This window comes from Neolamprologus multifasciatus, chromosome 12, assembly GCF_963576455.1.
Source record: "Neolamprologus multifasciatus chromosome 12, fNeoMul1.2, whole genome shotgun sequence".
Classification (NCBI taxonomy): domain Eukaryota; kingdom Metazoa; phylum Chordata; class Actinopteri; order Cichliformes; family Cichlidae; genus Neolamprologus; species Neolamprologus multifasciatus.
The window spans coordinates 25299624-25312940 of NC_140450.1; the positions used below are offsets into that span (position 1 = coordinate 25299624).

The 13317-nt window shown below is 39.6% G+C and overlaps 1 protein-coding gene and 1 long non-coding RNA gene across 2 annotated transcripts; one reads left to right on the forward strand and one right to left on the reverse strand.

Moving 5' to 3' along the window:
- Positions 1-4986: 4986 nt before the first annotated feature.
- Positions 4987-6729, forward strand: LOC146507106 (kinesin-like protein KIF1B). Its single transcript, XM_085180873.1, has 4 exons — positions 4987-5566; positions 5672-5901; positions 6128-6284; positions 6496-6729. Exons 2-4 carry the CDS (start codon positions 5813-5815, stop codon positions 6727-6729), a joined length of 480 nt encoding a protein of 159 aa, XP_085036999.1. The 5' UTR covers positions 4987-5566; positions 5672-5812.
- Positions 6730-9778: 3049 nt separating this feature from the next.
- Positions 9779-10769, reverse strand: LOC146507107 (uncharacterized). The gene is made up of 2 exons (XR_014877201.1): positions 10293-10769; positions 9779-10172 (listed from the first exon to the last, which is right to left on the reverse strand). It is a non-coding gene; the product is annotated as an uncharacterized LOC146507107 (long non-coding RNA).
- Between the last annotated feature and the right edge of the window lie 2548 nt (positions 10770-13317).

A 13317-nucleotide genomic window follows, 5' to 3' on the forward strand; every position in this document is an offset into this window, starting at 1 on the left:
CTTTCTGAGTTAACTTCAGTAATTACTTCCTCCAAACCATCAACGTGTCTTTTAGACCCCATTCCTACAAAACTGCTCAAAGAAGTCCTGCCATTGATTAATTCTTCGATCTTATATATGATCAACCTATCTCTAATAATCGGCTATGTACCACAGGCCTTCAAGGTGGCTGCAGTTAAACCTTTACTCAAAAAGCCATCTCTAGACCCAGCAGTCTTAGCTAATTATAGGCCAATCTCCAACCTTCCTTTCATATCAAAAATCCTTGAAAGAGTAGTTGTCAAACAGCTAACAGATCATCTGCAGAGGAATGGTTTATTTGAAGAGTTTCAGTCAGGTTTCAGAGTTCATCACAGCACAGAAACAGCTTTATTGAAGGTTACAAATGATCTTCTTATGGCCTCTGACAGTGGACTCATCTCTGTGCTTGTCCTTCTTGACCTTAGTGCAGCATTCGATACTGTTGACCATAGTATTCTATTAGAGCGATTAGAACATGCTGTAGGTATTACAGGTATTGCACTGCAGTGGTTTGTATCATATCTATCTAATAGACTCCAATTTGTGCATGTAAATGGAGAGTCCTCTTCACACACTGAGGTTAATTATGGAGTTCCACAGGGTTCGGTGCTAGGACCAATTCTGTTTACATTATACATGCTTCCCTTAGGCAGCATCATTAGAAGACATAGCATACATTTTCACTGCTATGCAGATGACACCCAGCTCTATCTGTCCATGAAGCCAGATAACACACACCAATTAGTTAAACTGCAGGAATGTCTTAAAGACATAAAGACTTGGATGGCCACTAACTTTCTGCTTCTTAACTCAGATAAAACTGAGGTCATTGTACTCGGCGCTGAAAAGCTTAGAAATATGGTATCTAACCAGATTCTTACTCTGGATGGCATTACCTTGGCCTCCAGTAACACTGTGAGGAACCTTGGAGTCATTTTTGACCAGGATATGTCCTTCAATGCACATATTAAACAAATATGTAAGACTGCGTTCTTCCATTTGCGCAACATCTCTAAAATTAGAAATATCCTGTCTCAGAGTGACGCTGAAAAACTAGTTCATGCATTTATTACTTCCAGGCTAGACTACTGCAATTCATTATTATCAGGATGTCCAAAAAACTCACTGAAAAGCCTTCAGTTAATCCAAAATGCTGCAGCAAGAGTACTGACAGGGACTAGAAAGAGAGAGCATATTTCTCCTGTTTTGGCTTCCCTTCATTGGCTTCCTGTTAAATCCAGAATTGAATTCAAAATCCTGCTCCTCACATACAAGGTCTTAAATAATCAGGCCCCATCTTATCTTAATGACCTTGTAGTACCATATCACCCTATTAGAGCACTTCGCTCTCGCTCTGCAGGCCTACTTGTTGTTCCTAGAGTATTTAAAAGTAGAATGGGAGGGAGAGCCTTCAGTTTTCAGGCCCCTCTTCTGTGGAACCAGCTTCCAGTTTGGATTCAGGAGACAGACACTATCTCTACTTTTAAGATTAGGCTTAAAACTTTCCTTTTTGCTAAAGCATATAGTTAGGGCTGGACCAGGTGACCCTGAATCCTCCCTTAGTTATGCTGCAATAGATGTAGGCTGCCGGGGGATTCCCATGATGCATTGAGTTTTTCCTTTCCAGTCACCTTTCTCACTCACTATGTATTAACAGACCTCTCTGTATTGAATCATATCTGTTATTAATCTCTGTCTCTCTTCCACAGCATGTCTTTATCCTGTCTTCCTTCTCTCACCCCAACCGGTCGCAGCAGATGGCCGCCCCTCCCTGAGCCTGGTTCTGCCGGAGGTTTCTTCCTGTTAAAAGGGAGTTTTTCCTTCCCACTGTCGCCAAAGTGCTTGCTCATAGGGGGTCATATGATTGTTGGGCTTTTCTCTGTATCTATGAAGCGCCTTGAGGCGACATTTGTTGTGATTTGGCGCTATATAAATAAAATTGAATTGAATTGAATTAACCTTTATTTATGCAGTTAAAAAAAATCTCATTAACATTAAAAATGTATTTTGTCTGAGTAAGCTGGCCAAGAGGACAGCAGAAATGGCAGCAAATATGACAATAGTTCTGTAAAAATATTTTAAACGAGGATAAAGGACCGGATTGGTTATAATGTAAGTACAATAACACAGAGCTGTAAAGATACTTGAAAAAACAGATAATTTTTTAATTCTATATATAACCCCTTTGTAAACGCTGTTCACCGAAGTCTACCAACATACATAAAGATATTACACATAAAAAAAATACACGGAAACATTGGAAATCGGTTTTTGGCAGGCAATCACTTTTTGGCACAACACCGGTCTGACTGTCAGGTGAAATGAGCTTCAGGTAAGAAGTTATGACCTGCAGTCTATCTGGGTCAGATATAAACCAAGTTTTGGTGTAGTTTATTTTCGTTGTGCTAACTTTTTACAGTCAGTTACAATAACTTGTACTGTGTACTAGCTAGCATGACAGAGTTTCTATACAGTTGGGTGGGTGCTATGATGTTATTGGTGAACTTTATTTTATTCATATGGTTAGTTAGTAGAGTTGCCTACCATCCTGTAAAAAACGGAATCCTCTGGTATTCAGAGTTAATATTATGCGTTTTGTATTGAGATGAAAATAAATGCGATTTGTCCCGTACTTCAGCTACAATAAAAAAAAAAAAGACAAAAAGCTGGAGTTATTCTGTGTCTTTACGCTGTCAGCTGCCTCTTCTTCTCTCATTCTCCCCCCTCCCTCTCCTGCTGCTACTTCAATCCTGAAACTGATCAATGATCAGCTGATCGCGTTTCTGCCGCCTCTCTCCTGTCTCTCTTGCTTGTTTATCTTGTTTGCGCCAGAAAGAGGAAACTAGTGGAGGTCGGGTTAAACAGCAGCAGCGCCTTTAAACTTGATAAGCTGTTGTTAGAATTTATTTAATATTACTTTCTAGTATCAGCTGATGTTTGTTGGAGCTGTAAAAGCTGCTGGTCATGATATCGGTTTGGTTATCTGGTGAGAGGGAAACATGAAGAAGTGTTAGGATGCCTGGGTCGTTGACCCAGGGCTTTTGAGTTTATTATATTATTTATAATTTCTAGTCTTTGGGTTTTCATTAGAGTCATGTCTTATGGTTTGTCTCTGTGTAATCCTTGGTTGCTGTCTCCCCTGTCTGCTATATCCCCGTGTCCAGTCAGTGTCTGTGTCTGCCCTGGTCCCACATCTCTGTTCCCTCTGTTGTAGTGCCTGCATGTGAGTCTGTGTCTTTTGTTCAGTCTGTGTTATGTGTTTCCTGTTTTACTTTGAAGGTCTCTGTCTTATCTCAGTGTGTTCAGTTTACGCTTCCTTGTCTCGTCAGTTCTGATTTGCCCCAGCTGTGTTTCCCTCCTGTTGTCCATTCCCTGATTGCTCCCTCTATGTATTTAAGCCCTGTGTTTCAGTTTGTCATTGTCGCGATCTTCTGTTAGGGAACGGCTGTGTGCAGACAGGAATAGGACCCAAAGTGCAGACTCCGGAGACAAAACTTAAACTCAAAACTGCTTTAATCTTCAACTCAAATATAACATAACTGGAAAAATCAAAATAAACTTACAACGAAGGACTGAAAAAACACACAGCTAAATAAACGGTAGATCGTTTGGTTTTGTTTAGAAAACTAAACAAAAAAACCCACCAGTCTTTGCAGGCATTAAAAAACATGACCATTTGTAGGGCTGAAGTAAATTATTAAATTAAAAATAAAGAGTGATTTGTTTGTTATAGCAAAAGAAAAAAACTTTTTAAATAAAACGATTTCTAAGAAAATTCTCCTACTTAAGAAACGGGAGGTACATGCAACTTTGCACTTGTTCACAAACTTTATCTTCCTTTTGTTGCATAAGACAAGTATTTAAATTATGGATATATTACATCCACTGTAACAATATGAGTGGTGCCTGAGCGCCGTTTCCTTCGGGATGAGGAAACAGGAACCGGTGGAGAAAAGGAGACCTCCTCCTCATCCTCTGACCACATAGCCGCCAGGAAGAAGGCAGGCGAACGAGGACCCGGCTGGTGTGGGGAGGGAGAGGAAGTCCGTGGCAGTGTTGAGACAGGTGGAGAGTGTGTGTTGTCCTGGGGCAGCGGTTGGGAAGATGTAGTGAGTGAGAGAGCAAGCTCACCAGCCTTGACTTGCTCTCTCCAGGCAGTAATGGTGTCATCCAACTTAGTGTCCTTAGCAAACTGAGAGAGCTGGGGGTTATGATGAATGATGGCATCTACTGCACTTAGCCCGACTGCCATAGTCCGTAAATCCTGTGCCTGGGCAATGCGGTCGAGCAGACTCACCATCCGCATCATCTCGCCGTTGAACTCCGAGGGAAAAGAGTCTGCGGGGTCCATGTTCTGGTCGCGATCTTCTGTTAGGGAACGGCTGTGTGCAGACAGGAATAGGACCCAAAGTGCAGACTCCGGAGACAAAACTTAAACTCAAAACTGCTTTAATCTTCAACTCAAATATAACATAACTGGAAAAATCAAAATAAACTTACAACGAAGGACTGAAAAAACACACAGCTAAATAAACGGTAGATCGCGACAATGACAAACTGAAACACAGGGCTTAAATACATAGAGGGAGCAATCAGGGAATGGACAACAGGAGGGAAACACAGCTGGGGCAAATCAGAACTGACGAGACAAGGAAGCGTAAACTGAACACACTGAGATAAGACAGAGACCTTCAAAGTAAAACAGGAAACACATAACACAGACTGAACAAAAGACACAGACTCACATGCAGGCACTACAACAGAGGGAACAGAGATGTGGGACCAGGGCAGACACAGACACTGACTGGACACGGGGATATAGCAGACAGGGGAGACAGCAACCAAGGATTACACAGAGACAAACCATAAGACATGACTCTAATGAAAACCCAAAGACTAGAAATTATAAATAATATAATAAACTCAAAAGCCCTGGGTCAACGACCCAGGCATCCTAACAAGAAGAAACCAGGAGATGTCCTTACTGAATCATCAAAACTGAACAGGTGATGGAGAAACAGGTTTACCTTTTAGGTGACATGAATGGGTTGAAGGAAAGCTATGAACTGTTTCTGAGAGACAACTTACACCAGGATCCTTTTCTATGTAGCTGACAGCTGGTAACTGTGCAGGGGCAGGTCTAGCAAAGTTTTGCCATGGGGCCAGGTAGAGCATTAAAGGGAAAGGGGGGCACAAAGAAATACTTTTCTTTCTTATTCTCATTTAAAATTTCTAGCTTTTAACAAATAATTATCCGAATCTTACAACCAAAGTTTTCATCTGATGTCAAATTTATAGAAATCCATTATTGTGCATAGTAATTTTTTTTCAGGGTCCCAACATAATTTTTTCAGAAGAAAGTACTGTACATGATGCCAGTATTTTCCCACATTTTCTAGATACTGTACTAGTACTTTGTGTAAAATGCCATCAAAAAGTCAGTTAAGTTTTATTCTTTCTCACCTGTCTTTCTGTCTCCTTTCACTTTTTAAAGGTTGCCATGTTAGAAAACATATTTTGCCCTGCCATGCTGTTTATTGATGTGGTAAATAAATAGTTTATAAAAATGATCACTAAATCTGTCATTTATTATTTTTAATATTCAGTAATGGTCATGTCTTACCTCTAGTCTGCTCTGTCTTAATTTCAGGTTTCCACCATATGTTGTAGATAGTTCAGGAAGTTAACTCAACCAAGCAGTCTTTGGGTTTCAGCTAAGTACTGTTTAGAATACCATTATAGGGAGCCTCAAGCCTCCAGTCCCTCCTGCTCAGACTATGAAAACTTCCAGATGGTTCTCACTCTGGAGACCTACCTTGCGCGGGCTGCAAAGAACGAGTTCCTCAACTTGGTGCCTGATATTGAAGAAATGCGACCAGGGTGAGTAATGCCATATTAACCTAAATACTGTCACTAAGACATGTGTCTCACAGACCAAATGTAAGTCGACACTCATGTTCTCTAGTTCAAGCAGAAATGATGTGGATTGATTCAAATTCCTGAGCCTGGATGATTTCAGCTGGAAACAAACCAACTCTGCTTCTTCCTCAGAAAAACAAGCGCTCTCTTAAAAAATAAATAAATGAATAAAATCACTTCTTTTCAGATCTGTTGTGTCCAAGAAGAGTTTTCTAAGCTTCATGGAGCCTCGCTCTAACTCATGGGTGAAGCATTTTGTGGTTGTTCGCCGGCCCTACGTCTTCATCTACAACAGCAACCAGGACCCCGTGGAGCGAGGCGTCCTCAACCTCTCCACAGCACAGGTGGAATACAACGAAGACCAGCAGGCCATGCTTATGGTTTGAGGCAGGATAGAGAAAGGCTGGATGTAACACGCTTGTCTTTAATGAGAATTCATTCAAATTGTTTTGGTGCACGTTGGCCAGTTTTGGACACATTGATTGATGAAATGGCAAATTGACTGGGATTTATCATTTGAATGAACATAAATATAATGTGATGTTTTCTTTTCAGACGCCCAACACATTTGCAGTGTGCACAAAACATGGAGGCATCCTCCTGCAGGCCAACAACGAGAATGACATGAACGACTGGCTGTACGCCTTTAATCCTCTGCTGGCAGGAACAATAAGGTACACACACACAGACACACACGCACCTCTCACACCACAGTCAAACGTACAGCTTCTGCACCCTTCAAAAACATTCCCTTCTCCTCACAATGTAAAACTCTCCCCACAGATCTAAGTTGGCGAGGAAGAACTGAGCGGGCGGAGCGGTACGCGGGAAAACCACCGCTTCCATCTTTTATGAAAAGCCTTTGAAAATACCAAAAATACCAAGTGTTAAAACGTATTAATCATTGTGATTCTTGATGGTTTTCTCTTGTAAGTAGACTTGTGGCTTAAGTCTCTTTTCATGTGACTCAAACGTTTAAGTTCCACAGAACTTTTGCCTCCCCCCTTCCCTCCAGCAACCCCGCTGCCAACTTAGCTTTCCTCCTCTCTATTCCCTCCCCTCAGCTTTTTGTGTTTTTGTTTCGATGACAATGTTTGGGTCTAATTTTGTTCCGCTTGTTTGTCATTCCCAAACTCCCCTAACTAAGTAGCATGTTGTAGTAGTCTACTTGTGTGTGCACGACTCTTTAGAAACTTTCGGTTTGCCAATCATCTGTACAAAAAAATGTCTCTAGTTTTATTTGTCTCCTGAAATGAGTTTCATTCTAATTTGGGTTTTTTTTGCTGTTGATTTTTTATTAAATTAACATGCTTGCATGATACCTGCAGCAGTCCTCAGGAGAAGACCAGGTTTGCTCAGTTTCAAACGAAAAACAAAAATGAACCAAATCAACCAGCTTACATTTGAAACCATGAAGGAAAAATCTACAGATATCTCCAAGTGACGTGTTAGTTTACGCTCTGCTACCTAAACTATAGCTGCTAATAGATTTATAGGGTATTTTTCTTCTCGCAGTGAATTTGCATCAGGCTGAACCGTCTCTGAAACAAAAACTCAAAGTGGGAATGAACTTTGACAGGAGGGCCACGCCCAATTTCCTCTGTCATCCACGTCATACTTAGATCCTCCTCAATCTGTGTACATACGCCGCCTCTAAACCCCCGATAGTGCCAGTCAGTTAGTGAGTCAGTAAAATACTGACTCACTAACAGGGTTACAAGGAGATGAGGAGGAGGACTAGGAGGATGAAAACGAACTAAGGAGAAAACTTGATTTGTACATGCAGTCTGTTCTGGGATGAGTGTGGTAGTTAACCCTCGTTTAACACATCCCTCTCTGCTCCTCTAGCTCGCTTTATCTCACTGAGAATCAGAAAGCCTTGACATTTACTGCTATTAACTTTACACTCTTGTTGTAAACGCAAAGAAAACACAGTGAAAAGGTTAGAAGGACGTAAGGAAAAAGAATGAATGAATGGTTTAATAGAAGGAAAGAAGTTAAAGGGACTACATATTCAAAGGTCTTATTTCTGATACTACCCCATAAAAATATTTGCTATTTTAGTGTGAACTAAGAGAGGGTTTGAATGTAAGAGAGAGGAGGAAAAAGGAAAAGGAGACCTAAAATGTAACCCCCTGCATCTCGACGGAGGAGGTGAGTTACATTAGTGCTTCCTCTTTATTAGAAAGCGGTTTGAGTGAATTAGAAGTCTGTTGTTTTTTTGGAGGAGATCTACTCATTAGTCATGCTAGACATCCATCTGAACTCTATCAAAATAAAGGTGTATTTTAACTCATTTTTATTTTTTCTAATATCAGAGGTCTAGGACTATACAAAGTAGCTGGTGAGAACTAAAACAACAGCAGACTTATTGTGTCTTTCTTCACCTCATCACTTTTTTCTGTGTGTGTTTTTCTGATGATGCCTTTCAAACAAAACTAGCCATGATATTTTCCACCTTCCCCCTCTGACAATTAATATCAGTTAACCAAGCCCCCTTTCAGATTTGTTCACCAAAAGAAAAAAAAACAAAAAAAACGTCATTAACGCTGTTTATTATTTGTCAGACCGGTTTTATTTTCATACTTTGTAAATATCTATGTTCTATGGAGCTTGAACTAAAATGTAAATATGTTTACTGTATTTGTAATAATTATAATCCATTCACTGTACAGCATAGATGTGTCATGCAGATATCTTAATTCTGTGTATGGTAATCTTGCACCATTGAACTGTTAGTGAATGAGGCAACAATAAAAGTGGGAAACGTGCATTAGCAGATCAAGTGCTGCCTGCTTATTTCCTGCTTTATGTGAGCTTCTGCTGTAGTTTATTATGTGCTTTAGTCCCAAGAAACCACCCTTTTACTGTGGCGCACAATAAGATCTTCTGATGTTTGGTGTCATCTTCCTGTGACTCCTGTGAACAGGTGGATTAATTCATTTCAAGTTTATGTATGTAGCACCAAATCACAGCAGGGGCTGAACACTGTAAAGACTCTAGAATGATTATGGAGGCACAACATTTAAAGCTCCCATCCTTCCATCCCACAGACCTAAATGTTAGTTATATGATAAACAGCCCCGTGTTTGTTTACTTGATTTGTAAAATGCAAAGTGGTGACGTCCTCATATGGAGCCAGTTTTTTTAATAGGCCAAAACAAGTCATTGTTTACAAAAATGTACATTTTATTGGGCAAAATGAGGTAAACAGTGAAGAAAAGTATGAGAAAACGGAGCATAGGATCTCCGGAGACTGTGGCAACTAGAATTATTGTATACGTGTGTGTATTAAGGACTGACACAGACAAAGAATGAATCAGACAATGAAGCAATGTCCTTTTTAAATGTTTATTTATAAACAGGATAAAACCATTCAAGTATTGAGTCATGAATAAAACATCAACCTCTGATCTGCTAATTGGGAAACAGGATGTCAGTGTATTTTTCAGTGCTAGTCCAAATTGAGTGAGATGACTTTACATTTGAATAGATTCGATTACAAGTTATATTTGGTTTTAATTGAATGAGTTCAATTTGATTTAAATCAAGCCAATTCACAACATATAAACTTGAAATATATGATAAGATAAAGGTTGTGCAATAATACAGAGAAAGCCCCAACAATCAAATGACCCCCTATGAGCAAGAACTTGGCAACAGTGGGAAGGAAAAACTCCATTTTCAGCAGAACCAGAATCAGGGAGTGGCCATCTGCCTCCACCGGTTGGGGTAAGAAAATGAAACTAAACTATAGGGAGACAAAGAGGAAAGATGTTCATGATATATATGAAACTTTCTGCTAGGCTTGACTAAAATATTGTTTTTGACAGGAAAGTATTGTTTCATTCATGTTTATTCCACGAGGTGGACAGCAGGAATAAAACAAACCAGATACTAAGAAATAAAGTATACAATGAAATTTTCTCGATATGCTAAAATTCCCACTGAGACTGGATGAGATTATTCTAAAACTGGTCAAAATACAATTCTCTTCATGCACAGAAATCCCACCCAGTCCCACAACCCAGGACGAATATTCCTTGTGTGTTCTTGAGCTGGACAGAAATTCCTCTTGCTGAGCGGGGTCCACGCCAGCCTCGTGTCAGGCAGACGAGGAGCCTCCTGTCCCAGTCTCATCCGTCCACTGGGCCCATCACATCCCAGCCCAGTTCGCATTCTGCATTGGAGTCCGTCGCTCGATACCACCGCGGCTCCCCTCACGTCATCACCTGTAAGTAAAAACAAATAGGAGCCAGAACCATCATCCCGGAAGCTGTCCTGGCTTATAGCCATGGCGACCCTCTCCCAACACGGCTGCACCCAGTGAACAACAGTGAGACGCTACTGACAAATGCAGGCAGTGGTATACATCTGCCCTGATGTCAATCACACACGTTGTCTCCTACTGTCACCGTTCCTGCTGTCGGGACTGGGTCACCACATCACGCTGACCGGTCTCCAGACAAGGCGTAGCACCCCCCACGATCACGCAGCGGCTCCCTCTTTTCCACCTGGCCTTCATACGTTCCTCTTCCAATCTAGGGCCTCTCTCCTTCCAGTGCTCAGCTTGCTTCCTTTTAATACGACCTTTAAACAGCTGAAAGGACACCTCTGGACACACCCATGCCTCAACATGGGATCACTGTCAGCTAATTTTTCCCATGCCCAGCTAATCCACAGTGGATTAAAAAAACGTAAAATGACACACTAAAAACATGCGATACAAACAGAATAAAATAGTGCAAATAAAAAATACACTCACAAATAGATACTAAAATCAGAAGAAAACCAAGATAAACAATGAATACAAAATTTCTACTGTGTGCAACTCTACAGCTCAAAAGTCTGAGGTGAATTAGAAATGTCTTGTTTTCAGAATAGACTCAAATTAGGTTTCAGATTGAATCACAGCAATTTTTAAAAAATAATCATATAAATGCTTAATATTAACACTGATCACAAATCATGAATGATTTTTAATAGAATATCTACAGAGGTGTTCAGAGACCCATTTTCAGCAATAATCCCTCCTGTGTTCAGTGGTACATTGTCTTATCTAATGCAAGCTTAACACATTAAAGCCTAACTTATCACTCAAAACAGCTTTTTAAAGACTTTTGCACAAACTGAAACTATTGTGGTGATTAAAGAAACAATAAATGTGTCTGGATCATCCCAGTGTTTGTTTTTAACCACATGAAACCAAGTTTCCATTTTCCTCTAAAGGGGCTGCAACACCCAGCTGCACAAAACCTTCACTTTTTTTAAAAAGTTTCACTCTTTGAATATTTTTCATTTCTTACAATCAGAATTCTCCAATAGATTTGTAGAAGATTTATTTTCTTTCATGAATCACCAACTGAACCTGTTATGTTAACGTCTCAAGCTCCAGCCTAACCTCATTGAATTTTGCTTAGCAAAGTACTTTTCAACTCTAATAATTAGTAAGATTATATTTCTTATCATCTGTTGGTCGTCTGACCTGATAAACTTCAATGAACATTATGACACAGGAGTGATTGTCTCTAAAAATGGGCTCCTGCACGCTTGCAGACATTTTTCCATCACAACTTATGGATGATGAAGGATTTGATTAAAAGCTGTGAAACATTACTGATAACCTTCATGTGATGTTACATTAAAGCCAATTTTCTATTAAAATCAGGGACTTTTCTAACTGACCTCTGACCTTTGAGCAGTAGTGTGTACTGTATGCTTGTATGTAACTGTATCTGACCTGGATTTTATCACCAGTTTCAAATAAGAATCTTCATTAAAGTGTCTTTTTTAATATACAAAATAAGTTAAACTTTATCAAGGCTGATGGTAAACTGTCCCTAACAAGTCCACTTTATTGCGTGCTCATTGACGTTCCCCTATCAGAGCTGTTTAACAAGCCCACTTTATACATGCTTATTAATCTATCACGCTTATCAGTGGCTCATGGTTGCTTAAAGCCTATGTCTGAACTTGACCACAGAGGCAGAGCATCATTCAATCTTGGCAGCAGCTCCAGGATGACAAACTCCACTTTCTCTGCATCAAGACAGCTCATAACTTTTTAACAGTCTCTCCTGATAGTCTCATATCATCTGCTCTAATCAATAACCATACACTATCATTACAATGTAGACTACAGCTCAAAAGTCTGAGGTGAATTAGAAATGTCTTGTTTTCAGAATAGACTCAAATTAGGTTTCAGATTGAATCACAGCAATTTTTAAAAAATAATCATATAAATGCTTAATATTAACACTGATCACAAATCATGAATGATTTTTAATAGAATATCTACAGAGGTGTTCAGAGACCCATTTTCAGCAATAATCCCTCCTGTGTTCAGTGGTACATTGTCTTATCTAATGCAAGCTTAACACATTAAAGCCTAACTTATCACTCAAAACAGCTTTTTAAAGATTTTTGCACAAACTGAAACTATTGTGGTGATTAAAGAAACAATAAATGTGTCTGGATCATCCCAGTGTTTGTTTTTAACCTCATGAAACCAAGTTTCCATTTTCCTCTAAAGGGGCTGCAACACCCAGCTGCACAAAACCTTCACTTTTTTTAACAGTTTCACTCTTTGAATATTTTTCATTTCTTACAATCAGAATTCTCCAATAGATTTGTAGAAGATTTATTTTCTTTCATGCATCACCAACTGAACCTGTTATGTTAACGTCTCAAGCTCCAGCCTAACCTCATTGAATTTTGCTTAGCAAAGTACTTTTCAACTCTAATAATTAGTAAGATTATATTTCTTATCATCTGTTGGTCGTCTGACCTGATAAACTTCAATGAACATTATGACACAGGAGTGATTGTCTCTAAAAATGGGCTCCTGCACGCTTGCAGACATTTTTCCATCACAACTTATGGATGATGAAGGATTTGATTAAAGCTGTGAAACATTACTGATAACCTTCATGTGATGTTACATTAATGCCAATTTTCTATTAAAATCAGGGACTTTTCTAACTGACCTCTGACCTTTGAGCAGTAGTGTGTACTGTATGCTTGTATGTAACTGTATCTGACCTGGATTTTATCACCAGTTTCAAATAAGAATCTTCTTTAAAGTCTGTCTTTCAATACAAATGAAGTTAAACTTTATCAAGGCTGATGGTAAACTGTCCCTAACAAGTCCACTTTATTGCGTGCTCATTGACTTTCTCCTATCAGAGCTGTTTAACAAGCCCACTTTATACATGCTTATTAATCTATCACGCTTATCAGTGGCTCATGGTTGCTTAAAGCCTATGTCTGAACTTGACCACAGAGGCAGAGCATCATTCAATCTTGGCAGCAGCTCCAGGATGACAAACTCCACTTTCTCTGCATCAAGACAGCTCATAACTTTTTAACAGTCTCTCC